Here is a 22,544-nt window from a genome sequence, read left to right as displayed (position 1 = left end):
ATGAATATCTAGGAGTGTAAGGACTATTGAATGAAATAAGCTTAATATAAAACCAGAGGAAAAACAATCGCATCAACAGGTTCTCTGTGCTTCACCAACCACACAGCCATATCTACATGAACATCACACAAACAATACGAATCACACAGACATGAGTGTGGATCGCTGCGTTCCCTCCCTTATATAATCCTATCCCGCTTTCTGAGAGCAATATTCTTGAAATAGTGTAATTTTGGACAGTATCTTTCTTAAACTGCCGCTCTGTAATGGTACTGAATGCAGTCCAGCAGCGATGTTGACCGCCCTAAAATGGCGGCGCCGTTTACGTGACTGGCTGGATCCAACGGCATCTAGGTATGTATATCTATGAACACAACGTACAAACAATGGACATCCCATGATTGCGATAGAGAAATTTTGACTGCTATCATAGCCACTGATTTAGTTGCTACAAATGTGACATTTGGTTTCAAATACTTTGCCCTCAAAGTGCTTTAGTAGTTTGTCAAAAGTTCCTTCCACCTTCAAGCTATGTCATCAGAAGGGTTATTTTCTAGTCTTTTAGCTGGGAAATCTTAATGAAAGATTTAATGAAATGGTGCGTTGTAGAGAAACCTACTGACTGCTAGTGAAAGAAACCAGGGGTTGACATTTTCACAACACAAATATAGCCATTTGATTTGCTATCCACAATGAGCAGTGAACCTACACGTGTCTGCTGAGTTTTCATATGTAATGTTGATACTGATGAAAGAGAAGTAAATCTGAAAAAGTTTTCTTTTGAGACTATTTTGCATCACAATGCATGTACCTGCATATTAAAATATGTTTTATGGCAAAACTATTGTTAATGTCTCAGACAATGGGCAGCAAATTTGTAGCCATTTGCTCTGTGAGGAATATCAATACTGACATTATCCCTACTGATACTTATTTTGAATTTCAGTTTTTGCAATATTGATAGTGTTTTAATTTTTATTTTTGTGCACATACTTTCATTGTCTGTGTCCTGACAGTTTAGTACAGTGCATCTCATTTTCTGGGTGCTTCACATTGTTTTAAAGAACAGTCCAAAATGCATAAAAACTAAGCAGATCGCATTTTCCCGTAATCTTACTGTTTCTAAAGCTATGTAAGGTTCCGTCTAATTCATAGAGAAGTAAGAGGAGTTCTTTGTGCTGTTGTTGACTCTCAGTTTATGCTGACCTTTTCCCACCTGGGTTTCAGGGCTGCTGCTGTGGAGACGAATGGTGGCACCTGAAATAAAGAGAGCTTATTCTGGAAGCAAATGCAAGACGCTGGGAAATCAAAGCAATGCTCTGAAACCTCCTGATTTGGTTAATGGACCCCGGCCTGCACCAACCCCACCGCCGCACGTGCTCCTGTGTGATGCTGATGATGTTGTAAATGAAAACATCTCCCAGAGAACACAGGAAATGAAAATGGTTTTTATTTAGCTCATATTATTCTTTCATTACAGCGCGTACAGCATTAGATTTGAACCTCAGCAGTTCTCTTCAAGGTAAACACTCCACTCTCAGGAGGGAGGGAGAAAAATCCCTCAAATCTGTAGAACTACATTTCCTGTAGTTACCATAGCAACGCAGCCATGGCAACACTGCCGGCGTTTTCTAAGTGTGTTTGTCTATCCGTGGTGATGGCTGTCTTTCTTTGTCTCTCTCTCTCTCTCTCTCTCTCTCTCTCTCACTCTCTCTCTCTCTCTCTCTCTCTCTCTGCTTCCTCTCAATCTGTCTTTATCCCCCTCTTATTCACTCTCTCTCTTTTTCTCTCTCCCATTTTTATCTCTCTCTTTTCTCTTTCCTTCTCTACCTCACTTCCTCCCTCTCTTTCTCTATCCACCTCTTTCTTTTTCTTCCCTTTCTTTCTCTCTTTCAACTCCCCCTCTTTCCATCTGCTCTTTCTCTCTCTCTGCTTTTTCTCTTTTTCTGTCCCCATTTTCCCCCCACTCTCTTGCTATACCCCTCTATATCTCCCCTCTCACTCTCCCTCTTTTTCTATCCCCTTGTCTTTTACCCTTTCGCTGTCTCTCACTCGCTTCCCCTCTCTCTTTCTCTCTCTCTCACTCGCTCTCCCTCTTTCTCCTCTCTAACTCTATCTGCTTTTTATCTTTCTTTTTTCGCTCTATCATTGTTTGCTTCCTCTCTCTCTCTCACTTTCTCTTGTGCTCTTCTTTTTTCTCTTTATTTCTTCTCTTTCAATCTGCTTTTCTTCTTCTCTCTCTATCCCTCTCTGTCTGTCCATCTATCTACTTCTTCTCTCTCTCCAGCCCCCCATCGCTCTGACACTGCCCCCCTCTCTCCCTCCCTTGCACTCCCTCTCTGATTCTCATGTTCTCTTTCTGTCTGTCCATCTCTCGATCTACTTATTCTCTCTCTCCACCCCCCTCACTCTACCCCTCTCTCTCTAGCACTCCCTCTCTCTGCTTCCCTCGTTCTCTCACTGTCTTTAATGTTACTGTGGAATTTCCTGCAGGTCTGCTTCTAACTTGTACTGCTCGTATGGCTGCACATGTGCATGCAAGTAAAAACGCATCCTTGCACATCTGGTTGTATATACAACTAACACTGCTGCCTGGCACATTATCTCATATCCATGTATTTGTAAGCGTATTATAATATCCATCTTAAATTCCTTTCATTTCTCTTTCCAGCTGCATCTGGGACTACACTCTTTTTCCTCTGTCCTTCCGTTTCGCTCTCCTTCGCTCTTCAGCTCCACCTGTTGCCTCTTCCTGTCCAAAACTCTTTCTGTCTTCCGTATTAATCCAGTTCATCTTCAAAGTCTATCTCCTGTTCCTCCTCTTCCTCCTCCAGGTAGCTGTTCCTCCGTTGGCCACAGAGGGGCGCCAAGCGGCCATCTGCTGTCACCCCCATCGGCTGGATAATCTTATTCCTGAGAAAAACCAAGCAGAGAAAAGAGAGAACAGAACTGTCAAGTGTAAGGGAGAACACACGTACATTTCTTTATATGCCTAAAATGCATAAGTGCCACCTCTATTATATATATATATATATATATATATATATATATATATATGTACCGATATGTAATAATAATCACTGTTGTCGGAACAAAACCTCATCTCTCCAAAATAACAACTTTATAGGAGAAGAAAAATACATACTTTACTTTTAATGTAAGTCAATGGAACCAGAATTTTTTTCAAGTTATTTTGGGCCGTTTCTTTTGGTCCATTCATCATGAAATATATAGACAGTGTAAATATGCACATACATACATCCTATTTAGATAGATGGTAAATGGTAAACACCATCCTAAAAAACAGCTGACAGTCGTGAGATATTCTCAACACACAGCACATCCTGGACCCTAAATACGTTTTTATTGTCTATCGTCGAGGCACTACAAGTACACATTTTACAGCAGAAACAACGCCAGCGCTCCCCTCTCCCTACAAAGTGCATTACATAGGTCTTAAAATAACAGCTACTGCATCTAAACAGAGCACAGTCTGTCTAACAAAGAACCACTCTGGATTCAGCTATGTGCACACAATTCATACTGGACAGATGTTTAATACTGACCATTAATGGGCTGCTTTTGTTGTAATTTTCAGCACTTTACCGAAGAGTTTTATGTGAAAGAATGTTAAATATTGACCTTAAAAGAAACTTGTATCTATTACATGACTTTGTTTAACTCTGACAAACATAAAATGACCACTGGAGTTATCTGCTTTTGCCAAAAAAAAACAAGATTAAATAAAAAAAAAAGCTATTTTAAAGTTATTCAAAAAAGTTATTTTTACTTAATCAAAACAGCAACTGCAGTTTGATTTTATTGGAAAGCACAAAAAACATGATTTATGGAAATTCATCGAAGTCTAAGAGCACTGATGAAAATGCTTCTATTTTGAATTTTTTTTTAAATTTAAGTTCTTTATAATTGATTTATAACAATAATTTCAGGACTTCCTAGTATTTGGTGGTGTGTCCCCTTTCTGCTTTGACAGCTGGCACTCAAGCTGGTATGGGCCTCATAAGCTTGTGCAAAAACCTCTGATCAGTAGATCAAATCACCTGAGAGCTGTCTAAATCCGCGTTTCAATTAAAGAAATACGATATTTTAAAAAGTCTGACCTTTTTGTACAATGGCCTTAATGTGGTCAATTTCACAAATTTGCTTCAGTTAGAATAGTGACCTAGAAACAGTGCTGAATCTTTCTTTTTCATTTTATTTGCCATAACTTTTCTTTGTTTTGATTTTTCCAAGATTCTTCAACTTTTTATCGTTTATTTTCAGGTCTAAATGAAAAAAAGTTTCAATGTGGTCTCAGACTCCACTGTGTAATAAGTAAATAAGGAAGCCCAGTCCTTAATCTAACCCTCATATTAACCTCAGTGACCAAAAAGAAATGATCGTTGGTCGTTTCGGTTTTAAAAGTCTACAAAGTCAGGACCATCTTCCTGTTTTTCCTACGTAGTCAGGGCTTTTTTTATCTTCACACATTTGAAAAGAAGCCCACTAACCTGGAGAGCCTGTTGAACATGCTAATGAGCCGGACAGCCTCTGCCTCCTTCTCCTCCTCGGTCATTCCCTCCATGGGGTCGGGCTGCTGCTCCTCCACTCGTCCTGTCACCAGGTTGATTTTGTCTTTGGCCTGTCTGTACTCCTCTGTGTCCGAGTCCGAGTCACTGGAGTACTGTGGCTGAGGCGAGGGTCCGCGGCCGCTCAGCAGACCCCGAGCTGCCAGTAGGCCAGCTGCGTTTCCGTAACCTGTGTACTTCACAAATCGCCCCACTGACCCCCACACACAGGAGTATTAGTCTCTGATTCATGGGTACTTTAAAGAACTCATATTCTACACTTTACTTGGGTTTTATTTTTTTTTAACTCCACTTCCACAGTTTAATGTACTTAAAAGTTTAATTTATATTTACCTGATCATTTTCTGACCTCTCTTCATCCCTTGGAATGAATCAGGTTGTTTTTGTTACTGTGCCTTCAAGACTGACTCTGTTCTAATTGATTGTCTCTCTCTCTCTCACTCTCTCTCTCTCTTTTACGGAGCCCTGCTGGTGACATCCCGTATAAATAAAAATAATGCGTGGCCACACCTTACTAACGTGTGGGAACGAGATCCTATTGCATGGTCCCGACTTAGTAAAGCATGGGAATGAGATAATTAAGTCGTGGCCATGCCTTATTAACGTGGGGGAACAAGATCCTATTGCGTGGCCATGACTTAGTAAGACGTGGGAATGAGATAATTAAGTCGTGGCCACAACTTGATGCAATGATCTCATTCCCATGCCTTACTAAGTCATGGCCATGCATTAAGATCTCATTCCCGCAACTTACAAAGTTGTGGCCATGACTTAATTATCTTGTTCCCATGCCTTACTAAGTCGTGGCCACGCATTATTTTTATTTATCCAGGATGTCACCAGCAGGGCTTCGTACTCTTTCACTCACTGTCTTTGAAATTATTAAGGAATTTCTTGCAAGGTTGCTTCTAACTTGTGAGTGTGTGGGCGGGGCTAAACTCCTGTAGGCTGAATGGTCAGTCATATGTAAATGAGATGTCACAGCCATGATAAATTTTACATGGATTGGTGAACTGTTCACTTTGCAACTTTAACAATGTTTACAATGTTTTATGCTCTAAAAGTGCATTGTTATAAATGTGTAAATGGCTGGTATGAATGTGGGTGAGGTGATTTTCCACTGCATTCCTACATGAGTATCATATTGTATCATAATATTAATACAGGGATTATAATAAACTAATTCCTGTACCGTTTTCCTTGCAGAGCACAAAAAGCAGTTCGGCTGCGCAGTGCTTGAGGTCTGTGTCCACGTGGGTCATCAGCCTGACCAGCTTGTTCCTCAGAGTGTCTCCCTGCTCCGGCCTCAGGCCCACCTCGCGCAGGGGCGGCAGGATCTGACCAATCACAGCACAGCATCAGCGGACGAGGATGACCACAGTAGCGTTGACATTTACAGCTTTTTATGAGCTTTGTAGATAAGGACCACGCACGGTGAGGTACAGCACTCAGAGTGTGAGAAGTCAATCACCTGCTGTCTGAGATAGTGTCGAGTTTCTCTATGCGCTCTGCAGCTTTCAGTCAGAAGGTTCAGCACTGGAGTCAACTTCTCCTTCAGCTTCTGGCCCTAAATTCACACACACACACACACACACACACACACACACACACACGCACACACACACACACACGTTTTTATACAATATTGGGCATTATATGTAAGCATGTATATGTAATGTGTCCTGTATGTATTACGTCTATTTTTTAAAATACTGTCACTGCTGGACTGAGAATAGCAGCATTCTGTGACCACTGATGAAGGACTAGAGGATGACCAACACAAACTGTGCAGCAGCAGATGAGCTATCATCTCTGACTTTACATCTACAAGATGGACCAACAAGTTAGGAGTGTCTAACAGAGTGGACAGTGAGTGGACACAGTGTTTAAAAACTCCAGCAGCACTGCTGTGTCTGATCCACTCATACCAGCGCAACACACACTAAGGCACCACCACCACGTCAGTGTTACTGCAGTGCTGAGAATGATCCACCACCCAAATAATACTTGCTCTGTGAGGGTCCATGGGGGTCCTGACCACTGGAGAACAGGGTAAAAGGGGGCTAACAAAGTATGCAGAGAAACAGATGGACTACAGTCTGTCATTATATATATATATATATCTGTCTCTCTCCCCTATCTCTCTCTCTCTTTCTTTTTCTCTGTCTCTCTTTTCTTGTCTCTCGTCCCCTCTCTCTGTCTCTCTCTCTCTCTCTCTCTCTCTCTCTCACTCTGTCCAGTCTCCTCTCCATGAACAGCAACAGCGAGTGGACACAGTCCATATTGATGCCGCTGGACTCCTTCGATCCCTTGGACAGGCGGACGGATAGAAGGACATCCAGACACTGCAGAGGGAGGGCCGACAGCAAGTTCACTGTATGGCTGCAGGGGGAAGAGATTTCAAGGTCAAAGTTCATGGATTAGCTGATTTTATCTAGTTCAGAGTGAAAATCAAATGTATAAATTTTCCTGAACTCTAATGCAACTGATCAGCCAAGACATGTTTGGTGTCTGAAGTGTGTTTCTTTACTTTTACATTGAAACTACAGGGCTAATGTCGCTAACAAATGGGAGCTAACAGCATTGTGCAAGCTGCATACCCCCCAGCCTTCTGTGGACAGGACTCCAAAAGAGTACAATGCTGTCTCTGGGTGTTCAGCATGGTCCTGAAGCAGTTTAAGGTAAGTGTGTGATATTTAAGGATGCAGTTAGCACGATGCTAATTGGTGGGGTGTAAACCAGAGAACTTGTAGAGAGGAGAATTAACAGAGCTGGTTTATGAGCCTCTTCCTATTTCCCCCGTTATATCAAAAACAGGATTGCAAAATGCCAGAGGGCGTCTGGGAGCGAGTCCTCAATGAATGGGAGTAAATGGAGCTCAATGGCTAAAAACGAAAAGTTAAAATAGTTACTAATTTCTTGCCCAGAACTTTCCTTTAATTTTAGAACGTAGAGGGACATACTTCACTAAAAAAACAATGAAAACTCACCTATATATTTCCTTTTTTCTACAGCAAACGGGTTTCGGTCAGCAGAACATTAGCATTACTGTTACTGCGTGCTGACTGGTTAGCATTACTGCTACTGCTGCCACTGACGTCATGGGCGTACATAAAGTGTCATTTTAAACTCCTGTAACTCAAGTTTAAGTAGCAGTAATGCTAAACAATCAGCACTCTGTAGCAGTAATGCTAACCAAAAGCACTCAGTAGCAATAATGCTAAACAATCAGCTCACTGTAGCAGTAATGCTAGCAAACTGCTGCCCAAAACCCATTTGCTGTAAGAAAAAGGGAAGCATTTACGTGAGTTTTCTTTGCTTTTTTAGTGAAATACATCCTTATACTTTCTAAAATTAAAGGAATGTTCTGGGCAAGGAATTAGTAACTATTTTAACTTTTCATTTTTACCCGTTTGGCTCCATATACCCCTATTCATTGAGGCTCGCAGGCGCCCTCTGCTGTTTAGCAGCCCTGTTTTTGATATAACGGGGGAAATAAGAAGTGGCCAGGCTACTCATAAACCTGTATACTGGTATAAACTTTTGTTTCTTGTTAGCAACGATAGATAGATAGATAGATAGATAGATAGATAGATAGATAGATACCTTATTGATCTCAAAGGAAACTTAGCCTTGTAGCTCCCATGCAAAACTAAAGATGCAAACATGTCTTGGCTGATTGGCTACATTTGAGGTAAGGAGAAAACTGTATAAATTGGACTTTGTGTGAACCATCACTTGTACTAAATCCTAATTTATCTGGTCAGTTGAACAGTGTTCTTGGTGTTTCCTCTCTCTCACCCCTGCAGTTCATCTGCCAGTTCTTTCTCTTCACAGGACACCAGCAGGCAGTGACGCAGCACTGCAGCCAGATGGCGATACAGAGCCGCTTCCTCCTGGAGGTGCAACAGATGAGGCGGTGAGGCTTTGGGCTATTATTAGAGGGTTGTTACCAGCCACAGTGGAAAGTAGACTTAAAGTGGAGGAATGTGCGGTATGGATTTCAGTCAGTAATCCAGGCCGATCCAGCTTTACCTCGTCAGGCTCCTGTCTGTGCATGCTGTACGTGATGTTGAAGAGGATCTTCAGGATCTCTATGGCGCGCTGGGAGGCGTCTCGGCTGATGGGGGCCGCTCTGGGGCCGGTGACCGCCTCATAGTCCTCCACCCAGCGCACCTCCAGACACTGCTCCAGCACCGCCATCAGCATGGACACACCACGCGCCTGAGGGCCAGAGTGAGGGATAACAGAGCTGCCCACTGTCCAGTACAGCAGAGCACATTACAAACAACTGGTCATACCACCTCTCTCTCAATCTCTCTCTCTCTCTCTCTCTCTCTCTCTCTCTCTCTCTCTCACACACTATTATTATGCCTTTTTCGACTTTTCTCTAAGTCTTTCTCACTCTCTCTGCCTCTCTTGCCCTCCTCTGTTTTTCTTTTTCTGTCTCTCTTTCTCTTCTGCCTTTCTTCTTGCCCTCTTTCTCTTTTCTCTCTCTTTAATTTTACTTTCTCTTTCTTTTGACTCTCTCTCTCTCACTCGTTTTTGCCTTTTCTCTCTGTCTCTTTTTTCGTTCTTATTTTTTTGTCTTCTCATCTCTCCTTCTTTCTCTCCATTACATTCTCTCTCCTTCTTTATCTCTCTTACTCTTTCTCACCTTTCTTCATTCTTGCTCTTTTTCTCTCTTTATTCATACCTTTTCTCCTCTCTCTTTCTCTCTGTCTCTCTCTTTCTCTGTCTCTCTCTCTTCTCTTTTTTATTGGTTTTTTCGTTTCTTTCTTTCTCTTCTGTTCCCTTCTTATTCTCTCTTCTTTCTTTTCTCTCTTTATTTTCACTTTCTTTTGACTCTTTCTCTCTCTCACTTGTGCCTTTTTTTTCTTTCTTTCTCTCATCTCTTTCTTTCTCTCTATTACATTCTCTCTTTCCCATCGTCTCTCTTATTCTTTCTCGCCTTTCTTCATTCTTGCTCTTTCTTCTCTCGTGCTCTCTCTCACTCTCCTCTCTCTCTCTCTCTCTCTTTATTCTGCTCTTTCTCTCTTTTTTCTTTCTCTCTCTCTTTTTCTACTTATCTCCCATTTTTCTCACACTGTCTGTCTATCTGTCCTCTTTCTTTTTTACTCGTTCTCTCTTTTACTTTACTTTCAGAATTTCAGTTGCAAGTTGTTGTTTCCGCTGTGGTTTGACGCCAAAAACAGCAACAACAATATTAACAATCTTTATTTACATATATATCACTTTACTTCAGGACCACATATATGCTTTACTTTGTTATATATCGCACATAAGAATAGCAGTTCTACGGAGCCCTGCTGGTGACATCCTGTATAAATAAAAATAATGCGTGGCCATGACTTAGTAAGCATGGGGAATGCGATGATTAAGTCGTGGCCACGACTTAGTAAAGTGTGGGAACGAGATCCTGATGCGTGGCCACCACGTAGTAAGGCGTGGGGGGCCTTACTAAGTCATGGCCACAACTTAATCATCTCATTTCCACGCTTTACTAAGTTGTGGCCACGCATTATTTTTATTTACACAGGATGTCACCAGCCGGGCTCCGTACAGTTCTTAGAAAAGCTCTCTCTCTCTCTCTCTCTCTCTCTCTCTCTCTCTCTCTCTCTCTCTCTTTCTCTCTCTCTCTCTCTCTCTCTCTCGCTCTCTCTTTCTCTCTCTGCACTAAGCCCCCCATCTCTTTTACCTGCTGGAGCTGTTTCCTGAGCTCTGGGCGCAGAGCGGTCAGCAGAAACAGGAGACGCAGGTCATAGAATTGCCCGCTGGGCGGTGCTGCAGAGTGGATACTGTCCTTCAGCTTCTCAGACAGTCCTGGGAGAAGCCTGAGAGAAAGTGAGAGAGTAAAAAGGGAGACTTTCATACAACAATAAAAAATACAAGATGGAAAGTATTATTAAATTCGTCTCTATTCCAGTTTTAGTGATGATATTTTAAATTTTTTAAATATTTTGATATTTTAAAATGTGAAAAATGTAATAAGTGAAATATAATACTGTAAATATGCTATTTGAACCAAATAACTCTGTGTTCAATATTACCTGAACCTGCAATCTTACATGCAACTATATGTAATAATATACAAACATATGCATAATTGCATGAGAGATAATTTCCTGTATAAAGAAAACACAGCTTCAGAATGGTTATTTTTCCTTATTTAGGAAAATTATTTTTCCTTATACCTTATTTATAGTAGGGTCATTCTACAGAAACATCCCCTTTTTCATCCCCTATCTATCCATAGGTGTCACTGGTGTTACCTATCCTCATTGGTGTTACACATAAGAAAGGTAACATCAGTGACATTTTTAATGAAAAATGCATTTTACAAAACGGCTGCTACAGAGCATCAAACCACATGTTGTCAATCATGGAATATCCACTAAAATATGTAATTAAATCCATTTGTTTTCTGTTTTTCACAGTTACCTCAGAATAAAGTCGGTCACACCATTGACATCAACTAAAAGCTTCATATGAAATCATGAGCTAAATGAGAAAATCTCTGACAACTGAAAGACACAGTGGACTTAACATGTGCTTTTTTTCATAGACCCTCAGAAAATAGTTAAAAGGAAGTCGAGTGATGTCATCAGTGTGATTTTTATTTCAAAATAAGAGATTTTTTGTTGCGCAGTACCACCAGTGACACAACTCCTGGGGTACCACAGCTTTCATTATATATTTTATAATATTTATTTGGCATTTGTTTTCTTTGTCATTTAAATCATATATTTCATAGTCATGTATAGATTATTGCAGTTAAAATGGTAGAAAAACATGTTTTTGATATGGCTTCACCCTTTACACATGACTGTGAGGATGAGCTCTTCTGTGGTGCTTGGAATTCTATATAATTGATCTAAAAAGAAATATTGCTAAATTAACGGCTCAAGAAGGTTTAATTGTTAAAATAACTTGTTGCTCTATTTTGAAATATAAATAAATTGTAACCCTAACAATGTTTTCCAAGTATATAATATATCTGTAAATGCTAGGGACACAAAAATGGACGTTTCCATAAAATGACTCAGTAGCTGTAAGTAAAGAGTTGAGAGCCTCACTTCAGAGCGCTGGCCCTTTCCTGCGCCCTCTGGCTGTTGTAGATGACATTACAGAGAGCCTTCATGGCCTCCTTCCTCCACACTTCTCCATCATCATACCACTCATCCCCCTCCTCATCCCTCTCTCCTCTGGCGTCCCTCTTTCCCCTCGCCAGCATGCTGTGAATCCCATCAGCCCTGTATGACCCGCGCCGCTCCCCTCGTGTCTCTATGATGACCTCTCTCATGCGGCCGTGTGTGTCCAGAGAGTCGGCCTGGGCGACAAACACAAGTGATGATTATCAAAATCAAGCTTTCGATACTAATGATGCTGTCCAGCTCCTCAAGCCAGTTTTAGCTGCAAAATTTGTTCATTCGGTGATTAAAGGGGCACTGCAGACAAAACTGAGCATGTATTCATGAATACAGCTGTTGTAAACATGCCTACTTGCATCCTACAGCAGTACCGCAGTAGTGTCTAGAGCAGGGGTCAGCGACATGAGACTCTTTTACTGCCCTGTTGTGGCTCCACAGCAGAATTAGATTTGTAAGTAAAAATAAAATAATCCTCCTTTGCAGTAAAATAAAGATCTGCTGATCGTTCAACACAGTTTAACAATAAATGCTTAAATGCTGGAGTTAATGTAGAACTGCTAATTCACCCTTTAACCCTGAAGGTTGGCGCACAGACTGCTGGTCACCATAGCAACACAGACAACAATCTTGACTAGCTAGCAGCTAACGAAAAGGCAAAGAGAGAGATTTAAGAAGAACATCGATAATATGAGACGAATGGCCTTGTTTGCAGTTGTAGTCATTCCATTTGGTTTCCTGATACGTTTACTCTGCAACGAGAAACTGTCAAACACTAAAAAGTTGCGAAGCTGAAGTTTCTCATTCGCCAGGTTCTCGGTCGAAAAAAGAAGCTGGCAAATGAGAAGCTTCGAAAAACTTGAACAACATGCAAATTCTTGTAGCTTACAAAGATGGAGGAGCTTTTACCTTGACACAAAACACCCAAAATAAGTGCTCTGTGGTTTAATTCCTGCTTTGTGTTTACTGGTAATAAATGGCGCTTGGTGACGTTACTTCACAGTAAGCCTGATGACCATGAATGCTGAGTTATTTCAGCAGAGAATAATGTGTTTGTGAATAGACTGTGTCAGATATTGTCAGTTCGCGTTGACGGAGCTGTGCGGGCGGGAGTGGGACTAAATGTTTTGGTTGCAGGTGGGAGTGGGACAAATGATTCCAATTTTCTGTGGGAGGGGGATGAAATCCCACGCGGACCTCTAGTTTTGAAATACCACTCAGAATATTGAATGGTATTGAACATACACTGTGATAAGATGTTTGGCCATAAACGTCAGCCCTGCCTGAGTGACAGCTGTGTGTCTAATGGGAGCTTTGCTGACTAGAGCTGGTGAATAAAGCTGTACTAACATTAGCTTCAGTGACACTGACCTTGGACCCTGAAGTGCTGTTGTTGGTGGCTCTTGACTCAGAGCTGGTGGTGCTGCAGGCTAAACCCCACTGCTCGCTCTCCTCTCCCTCCTCCTCTTCTTCATGGCCAGGGATGGGCAGGGAGCTGATGCCGCCCAGCCGGGCGAGGGTGAGGATGGCAGCGTCGGTGATGAAGGGCGCCAGAGCCTGGCGGTCGCGGGACAGGATACGGAGGGTTCTCAAACACACTCTCAGAACACCTGGCTGCAGCTGTGTCCGGATAAACCACATCAGGGCCGAGGCCAGACGCTGCGAGAGAGAGAGAGGTAATAAAGGGAAATTTCACCAACTGTTCAAAATTTCTACACAGTTCTGTTGTTGAGATCATTTTTGACTGGTTAATTGTAGAGAAACTTGCAGAGTCAGAATTGTTCACAGTGGTGGTGATAGGAACTATGTCTGAAGAGTCTAATGCCTCTGAAAGCTCCCTCATAGAAAGTTATTATATTGAAGTGTTTATGAATATGCTGCCTGATGCCTGAGACACTGTTTTACAGTAGTTTTGACATAAAACATATTTTGGTTAGAGAGGTACATGCACAATACAAATATAGCCATTTTATTTACTATCCAGAACCACCAGTGAACCTACATGTGTCTTCTGAGTTTGTATATGTGATATTATAATAAAATAACAGAATAGTGGTAAAATTATGTTTTGTTTGGGACTATATTGCCTTACATGTACTTCTCCATCATGAATTTATTAAAAGAATCACATTTTAGGCCAAAACCTTCCAAAAACTATCGGAAAACAGACATCAGGTTCATGGCGACTTCATATAAGAGCTGTGATAGAGTTTTTAGAGGCATTGAACTCTCCAGACGTCTGGTTCCTATCACCATCACTATGAACAATTCTAACTCGGTAAGTTTCTCTAGAACTGAGCATTTGACACCAAACCACTCTGAATGACTTTGGTTACATATTAAAAAAAATATTTAAAAAATTGTAATAAATCAGTGGAATTCCTCTTTAATATTCTCTCAAACAAAATATGTTATTTTCCAGTTAAGGACGTTTTGACATATCTTTAGTAGCATGGTGTAATCTTACAGGGCCCATATCCTACATTTGTCCTAATTTATTTTTACATGACCATTTTCCAATCTCTTTAATCTCTTTTAAATTAAACACACAGTTTCCGTCACTGTGTCTTTAATACTGATATATGTAAATGAGCTCTGTTCTGATTGGCTGCCCTGTATTGTGCCTCTTTTAAAAAGCAGTCCAGGCTGAAACACTCCTTAGCTGTGTCCCAATTCAGGGGCTGCATCCTTCGGAGGCTGCATTTGAAGGCAGATTGCATCACAGTGACGCGACTAGGCCATCCCATTTCGAAGGCTCCTCCATATGCAGCCAAAAATGTGTCCTTCTTTTCCATGGCAACGAAGGATCCAACGGATGCATCCTTCACCAGCCAACATATCCTGAGGTTCATTGCATGCCAGAAAGGATTTGAGAACATAGCAGCGTCAGCAGAGGAGCGAACAGCAGCTGAGGAGATAGTTTTAAATGTAAGTATTGGGTTTAAACTAAGTCAAATAGCTGACGATACAAATGTTAAAAAGAGCCAAATGTGGTCTGAAGCAGAACTTACGCTAACGTTTCATTTTGTTTTATGGAGCAGGGAGCAGAAAGACAAAAGCAACTCCAGCTCTAATAAATGAAAAAATAAAAAAAGGAAAATCAATGTTTCTGGCTCCATTTTTAAAGAACTCTAAAAGAACTTGACAGGAGCAGTTTTTTGTGATGGAATGGTAAGGGCGGGAACAGCGGTGCTGTGACGCAAACAGAAAATCCACCGTAGGACAGATTGTCTCATTTCGGTTCGGCCTTCGCAGATCTACGCAGCCTTAGAAGGACATGCTTTTTGTAGGCTGTGTCCTTTGAAGGATGCAGCCCCTGAATTGGCACACACCTCTTATAACCTCAGTGTGAGTGGGCAGAGCTGAACTGCTGTAAATATGCATAATATATTTATGCAAGTCTGGTTTCTATGACATTACAGAAACAGTGAATTTAAAATGGGCTGTTTTTACAGATTAGTTTATATGGACTGTATAGACTATATGGACTGTATAGAAGGTATGGACTGTCTAGAATATATGGAATGTATGGACTGTATGTACTTTATAGACTGTATAGGCTGTATAGACTGTACAGACTGTAGACTGTACGGACTTTGTGGACTATATGGACTGTATGGGCTCTGCACTGTATAGACTGTGTGGACTGTATTTACTGTGTGGACTATACAGACTGTATGGACTGCATAGACTATATGGACTGTGTGGACTGTATAGACTGTGTGGACTGTATTTACTGTATGGATTGCATGGACTATATAGACTCTATAGACTATGGACTTTATGGATTGTATAGACTATATGGACTGGATGAACTGCCTAGACTGTATGGACTGTATAGACTGGGGAGTGCCTGGTACGCTCTGAATCGTGTTTACATGCTACATCAAACTCTTTAAATTAATACGATTGTGCCAACAAAGCTCCTTAGAGCTTGAGAGAAAGAGGGAGAGTCAGTGGAAGAACAGAGTGAGAATAGGGGGAATCCTTTTCTTCTTCTGAGAGGTTATTGGCGTCTCACGCTCACCCTCCGCAACACCAGCTCAGTATCCTCACACTCATCATCGTCTGAGCCAAGGTCTGAGTCAGAGTCTGGAACGTACTCCCTCACTTTATTCTTGCGGAACTGAGAGACACAGAGGAAAGAAACAGAGAGAGAGAGAGAGAGAGAGAGAGAGAGGAGAGAGAGAGAGAGAGAGAGAGAGAGATCATTCTGGAGAATGTGAGCTGTTAGAGCTGCTCGACTACAGAGCACATCCTCCTCTCAGAGTCTCTACAGAACACAGCACAACACCACCTGCTACTCTTTCATTCTCCACTCTCTCCACTCCACCTCTCTACTGAATCACCCTCTCTCATCCTATCTCCTTTCTCCTCTCACTCTTTTGCTCACTTCTCTCTCTCTGTCTCCCTCCACTCTACTTCCTTTTTTCTTTCATTCACTTTCTCTCTCCCTGTCATCCCCTCTCCATTTTTTGCTCACTCTCTTCTCTTCTCTTCTCTTCTCTTCTCTTCTCTTCTCTTCTCCTCTTCTCTTATCTTCTCTTCTCTTCCCTTCTCTTCTCTCTGCCCCTTTTGCTCACTTTCACTCTCTCTTGCCTAATGTGTTTTCTCTTCCTCCTCTCTTTCTGTTTCTTCTTCTCTCTCTCTCTCGTTGTTTCTCTCTCTCTCTCTCTCTCGATTAGATTCTCCTCTCTATCTTACTTTTCTATCTTTTTCTTCTTTTCTCTCTCTCTCATCTCTGTCTCCTCTCTCTCTCTGAGCTCTTCCCCCATGTATTATTGTGAGTTTGTACCTCCTCCAGTTCCCGTTGCTGTGTCCAGTTGGTCCGTGTTGTCGTGAGGGTGATGAGGCAGAGCAGACAGAGTGATTAATAACCTTCATCACTATTAAAGCGATAATTCAGTGAAGACTATTTGTTAATTGTTTTCTCCCATATCCCAAACACAGCCAGTCAGCCGAGACGTGTTTGGTGTCTGAGGTTTGCTTATTTAGTTTTGCAGTGGAGCTGTGAGGCTAATGTGGCTAACAAGTAATGGAGGCTGATACCCACCGATTAGCACTGTGAAAACTGCCTATCTAAATCACCGCACACTCCATCAGACTGAGTTTTTAAATAATCTCACATAGCAGTCAGCCTCAAAGCTCCAGAGGAAACCTAGCAAACCTCAGCAAACAAAAGGCAAACACACCACTGATGATGACAGTATAAGTGACATATATATATATATATATATATATATATACATATTGTATTATAAGTTCAAAGAGCTGCAGATTTGAGCCCCTACCTTCTTCCTCTCCTTCTCTTCAACATTAAAGAAGAAACACTGAGAGTACTGAGGAGAGAGAGAGAGGGAGGAAAAGAAAGAGAGGAGAGAAAATGAGAGAGGGAGAAAGAGAAAATAAGAAGAGAGAAAATGGGAGAGGGTGAAAGAAAAAATGATGGGAGAGAAAATGAGAGAGTGAAGAGAAAATAAGAGAGGAGAGAAAATGGGAGAGGGAGAGAAAAAAAGGAGAGAGAGAGGAGAGAGAAAACAAGAGAAGGAGAGAGGGGAGAAAAAATGGGAGAGAAAATGAGAGACAGTGGAGAGAAAATGAGAGAGGGAGAAAGGAGAGAACATGAGAGAGGGAGAAAAAAGGGGAGAAAATGAGGGAGGGAGAAAAAGAAAGGGGAGAGAAAATGAGAGAGAGAGGAGGGAAAATGAGAGGGGGAGAAAGACAGTGAGTAAGAGAGAGTGAGAGAGTAACAAAGTGAGAGAGGAAGAGGAGAGAAAGAAAACACAAAAGAGAACGAGCCAGAGAAAGAGAGAAGGGAGAGGCAGAGAAAGAAAGAGACAGGGAGATGGAGAGAGTAAGAGAAAGAGTGAGAGGGTGGGCAGTAACAGAAAGAGAGAAGAGACGGAGAAAAAGAGAAAATGAAATAGAGAGATGGGAGAGGAGAAAGAGAGAGAGACACAGAGAGAGTAATTACTGAAATGAAACAGCCAAAAGTTCCTCTCTGCCACACATCCAAATAAATAAATGAACACCCCTCAGGTTTCCTCGCCTGTGCCGTTGCCATGGAAACGGTGTATGTCTGTCTGAGTCTTCGTGAAGTAGTGGCACTTTTCTCTGGTTCCGTATCATCACACTACACTTTACTGCACGTAATATTACAGTTGTTATGATTCAGTTTAGCTCATGTCACTCATACAAACACTGCAGTAATCATCTACACTGTTAAACATGAAGGTGCCTAAACTGTTCTTGGAGTGATGCTGCAGAAGAAGCACTGTTCCTTCCTAAAGGAGAAACCCACTGTATATTTTTTGAATTTCTATTAAATAGTTGAGATGTAAACAAAGTCATTCAGAGTGGTGTGGTGTGAAACGCTCCGTTCTAGAGAAACTTAAGACTCGGAATTGTTCACAGTGGTGGTGATAGGAACCAGACGTCCACCTCTAAAAGCTCCCTCACAGAAAGGTATTACATGAAATAGTTATGAATGCACTGCCTGATTCCTGAGATACTGTTTTGTGCGAATGTTTTGGGGCTGAAACATACTTTTTAAGTCCATTCATGGCAGAGAGATATATAAAAACGTATTGTTCCAGATTTATCACTATTTTGTCATCATTAATCAACGTTACATATAAAAACTCAAGACGTGTGTAGATTCACTGGTGGTTTTGGATAGTAAATAAAATAAATAACAATAAATTTGTGTTATAGACATGGCAACCCCTGGTTTCAATCACCACCACTGTAAAGACATCTGAGACTGCAGGTTTCTCTACAATGAACCATTTCATATCATGAATGACTGTTTACCCCTCAGTGAATAAGTTAACCCCTTAAAATCTCAGGCTTATTACTTACTAATACTTGGTATTCAGTAACTATAGTGCCTTTATTGCAAACTGGCTGAGCTGTTCTTAGGTTATAGAAGTGTGTAATAAATCATTGGGCCTGCCAGAAGGCCCTGGCCAAGGGGTTAAGCAGAAATTTGGAAAAATGTAACATAATTAAACTAATTAACCAATTAAAGCTTTGTTCATAAACTGTATATCCAACCCAAAGAACCATGTAGAAACGTTTTTAAGAGTGTTCAATACTACTGCAGCACTTGTGCTTTGTTACAGTAGCAGGAAACACTCTGTACCTCTGTGTTGTAGTTGTCCAGCTGTGCCTGGACGCTGTCCTGGTCTCCTTGTTTGATGCACTTAATGATCCTCTCCACATCCACGGCCATGGTGTATTCTGTTCAGGGACATTTACTCTGTTACGTGAACTTAGTCCTACTATGTTTCTACTGCACATCTACTCATATCTCTGTTAGTGAACAAGACCCACACTCTTAAAAATAAAGGTTTAAGAAGGGTTCTGCGGACTGATACCATAGAACAGGGATCAGCAACATCTGGCTCTGGAGCAGCATGCGGCTCTTTTACTGCCATATTGCAGCTCCATAGCAGAATTAGATTTGTAGGTAAAAATAAAATAATCCTCCTTTACAGTAAAATAAAGCTCTGCTGATCGTTCAACACAGTTTTAACAATAAATGGTCTTTAACGCTGGAGTTAATGTAGAACTGCTAATTCACCCTTTAACCCTGAAGGTTGGCGCACAGACTGCTGGTCACCATAGCAACGCAGACAATCTCGCCTAGCTAGTAGCTAACGAAAAGGCAAAGAGAAAGATTTAAGACGAACATCGATAATTTGGAGATGAATGGACTTATTTGCATTTATAATCACTCCAGCTGGTTTCCTGATCCGTTTAATCTGCAACGAGAAACTGACAAACACTAAAACGTCGCAAAGCTGGAGTCTTTAGTTTGCCAGCTTCTTATGTGAAATTTCACGTTCCACCTTAAATGGTGAAGCAGTTAGCTACATAGTTCACTACATTCTGATGCCTCAGGCACCATTTAAGGTGGAACGGGAGAATTTGAACAAAAAGCTGGCGACTTCAGCCTCGTAAAAAGTCGAACGTTGAGAGACATTTTACAAGAAACTGTTCTAGTACAAGACAAGGAAACTGTTGTTAACTAAGTTTCCTGCTGGAGATGTGAGAAAAGCAGCTGAAGCTGAACTAAAGCTTAAAGCAGAGCAAAAAAGTCTGTGTTTTCGTTTGTATTATATTTTTTAGCCTATACTAGAACATCAGCACATATTTACAGCCAAGATGGTAAAATGGACATAAAATATTGAGCCTCATACAATGGTTAGATTTTTGCTGACAAACTTGACAAAATGGCTCTTCTTAGCATTTGAGTTGCGACCCCTGCCATAGAAGAACCACTTTGGTTCTCTAAAGAGCCTTTTAAGAACTCTTTGAAGAACTGTTTTTGTAAATGAGATGTGCAAGTTTAAAGAACCTTAGACACAATTTAAAGATTGTAGTTCCAACCTGCATCTAACCCGATGCCCCTCCCCTTTACTGATCAGGCCAATCAGAGACTTTTGAAGAAGTCAGTTATAGCTGGAGGAGGTGGGCAGATTGGGGTTGGAACTAGACTCTGCAGGAAGGTAGAACTCCAGGACCAGGCTTGGTGACCACTGTTCTAAACCATTTCCGGTCATAAATGGTCATAAAGGCCGCTTTTGTCCAATTTAAAATTTATACACGGTTCTCTGACTGGTCTTCAGGGACCACAGACGGTCCGCATTTTTCAACCCAACTCACAACACTTAGGGATAGAACAAAAACGTGGACTGTCTGGGGTCCCTGAGGACTGGTTTGAGAACCACTGCCCTAAAGGACCTTTTGATGGATGGTTCTTTAAAAAATCATTGCTGTAAATGAGATGTGTGAGAACCTTTTTAAAGTCCACCTAGTGTTAAGGTTCTACAAATAACCTTAAAGTCAGTATGGCACCACCTTCACATTAAGTGAGGGTTCTTTAAACCTTTGAAAGGTTCTTTACTCTCACTATATTCTTTTCCAAACATGGTTCTTTAAAGAACCAAAAGTGGTTCTTCCATAGCATTGTTTAGTTATTTAGAAGTAAACGTTCCTAAATAGTTCTTGACTTTGATGGATGGTTCGAGGTAAAAGCTCTAATTGGTTTAGAACACTGTACATTGAGTGGAATGTTCTTTAAACTTAAAATAGAAAATGTTTCTATAAAGAACCATCCATTGAAATGTTCTTTAGGGAACCAAAAGTGGTTCTTTTATGGCATTGCTTAATTATTTACTGATTTATTGCGCTCTTACAAGTAAAGGTTCCTAAATGGTTCTTGACTTGGATGGATGGTTCAAGGAAAAAGCTCTAATTGGTTTAGAACACGATACGTTATGTAGAAGGTTCTTTAAACTTAAAAATGTTTCTTTAAAAAACATCAATTAAAAGGTTCTTTAGGGATCCAAAAGCGGTTCTTCTATGGCATTGCTCCATTATTTACTGATTATTTGCATTCTTACAAGTAAAGGTTCCTAAATGGTTCTTGACTTGGATGGATAGTTCTAGGAAAAGCTCTAATTGGTTTAGAACAGTGTACATTGTGTGGAAGGTTCTTTAAACTTAAAATAAAATATGATTCTTTGATGAACAATCCATTGAAATGTTCTTTAGGGAACCAAAAGTGGTTCTTTTATGGAGTCACCCCAAAGGACCTTAGGCCTTCATAATAAGAAGGGGGATCTTGTTAACCGATATGAATAGATAAGGGGCAGAGCTAAATGGAGGAATCTAACTGAATTATGGATAATCTGTCGGGTCTAAATATCGCAGACGTTATTACACAAGCGGCTTTGTGACTCATACTGGATGAGTGCATCTGTAGAGCACGTTTACAAACGTCTGCTAACATGGCCTCAATCAGAGCGACTCTCTCGGGGCTCATATGGATAATATATCCCACTTGAAAAGGGTAATATATATTTACTTATATGTATTTACGTTATGTATGACTGTCTATATGACCATTAATATCAGCATTCACATTACAAATAAGGATAAATATGTGCAGTGACTTAATGTGGTCTAAATATAGTACTGTGCAAAAGTTTTAGGCACCTCAGTAGATTCTGGATTTGGCAGTTAATGTTTATTTGTTTAAAAGCACTAATATTACACTCTCAGAAATAAAGGTAGTAAACTGTCACTGGGGCAGTACCCCTCTTGTCACTTGGGTGGGAACCTCAAGGCTACATCTCAGTACCTTTAGTCAGGGAACATAACTGTACCATAATCCACTGAAATGATATTTTCTAAGATGTACTGACGCCACACACCCCGTCTCGTCCAGGCTTTTTATTTTACTGTTCTGTTTTTTATATATATATCGCTGCTGTCAGAACAAACCTCGTATCTTTACAGGAGAAGGAAAAAACATACTTTACTTTTAATGTAAGTCAGTGGAACCAGACTTTTTTCCAAGTCAGTTTTGATCATTTCTTTTGGTCCATTTGTCATAAAATTTATGTAAAGGGCAAGAGCTATTTTCAAATTATGTCAAAAACTGAAAAACGACAGAAATGGAGATTCAAGGTTCCGACAGCAGCTGGTTTACGTTACACTGAGAGTGATATTTTCATATGAGGTGTTCTAATCTCACATGAAACACAGCCAACTATCAGCAAAGTGCTACACACTTCAGGCCTACAGCATCACCAGCCATGTAAATCAGAATACGTTAAAGAGTATAAAGGGTTTCTTCCTGTGCTTACCTTCTGCAGGGCAGTGAACAGTGACCGGTGAACAGTCCTGCTGATGAGTGCTGCAGTGCTGTGTGTTCTTCTCCTCTCTCTCCTTTTTGTAATCAGCTCTGAGATTTAGCTCTTAGTTTTCCTAATCTAATCTCAACCTCATCTCGCTG

General features: G+C 40.9%; 1 protein-coding gene across 1 annotated transcript; it reads right to left on the bottom strand.

Annotated features, from left to right (window-relative positions):
* Positions 1-2,443: 2,443 nt before the first annotated feature.
* Positions 2,444-22,459, bottom strand: si:ch211-195b15.7 (synembryn-A). The gene is made up of 15 exons (XM_036560778.1): positions 22,396-22,459; positions 18,882-18,979; positions 17,029-17,076; positions 16,533-16,550; positions 15,765-15,863; positions 13,109-13,396; positions 11,666-11,919; positions 10,288-10,423; positions 8,625-8,813; positions 8,391-8,485; positions 6,821-6,971; positions 6,061-6,156; positions 5,782-5,926; positions 4,512-4,782; positions 2,444-2,913 (listed from the first exon to the last, which is right to left on the bottom strand). Exons 2-15 carry the CDS (start codon positions 18,969-18,971, stop codon positions 2,781-2,783), a joined length of 2,013 nt encoding a protein of 670 aa, XP_036416671.1. The 5' UTR covers positions 18,972-18,979; positions 22,396-22,459; the 3' UTR covers positions 2,444-2,780.
* Positions 22,460-22,544: the final 85 nt, after the last annotated feature.

This window comes from Colossoma macropomum, unplaced genomic scaffold (genome assembly GCF_904425465.1).
Source record: "Colossoma macropomum unplaced genomic scaffold, Colossoma_macropomum, whole genome shotgun sequence".
Classification (NCBI taxonomy): domain Eukaryota; kingdom Metazoa; phylum Chordata; class Actinopteri; order Characiformes; family Serrasalmidae; genus Colossoma; species Colossoma macropomum.
This window is presented reverse-complemented; position numbering and strand designations above follow the sequence as displayed.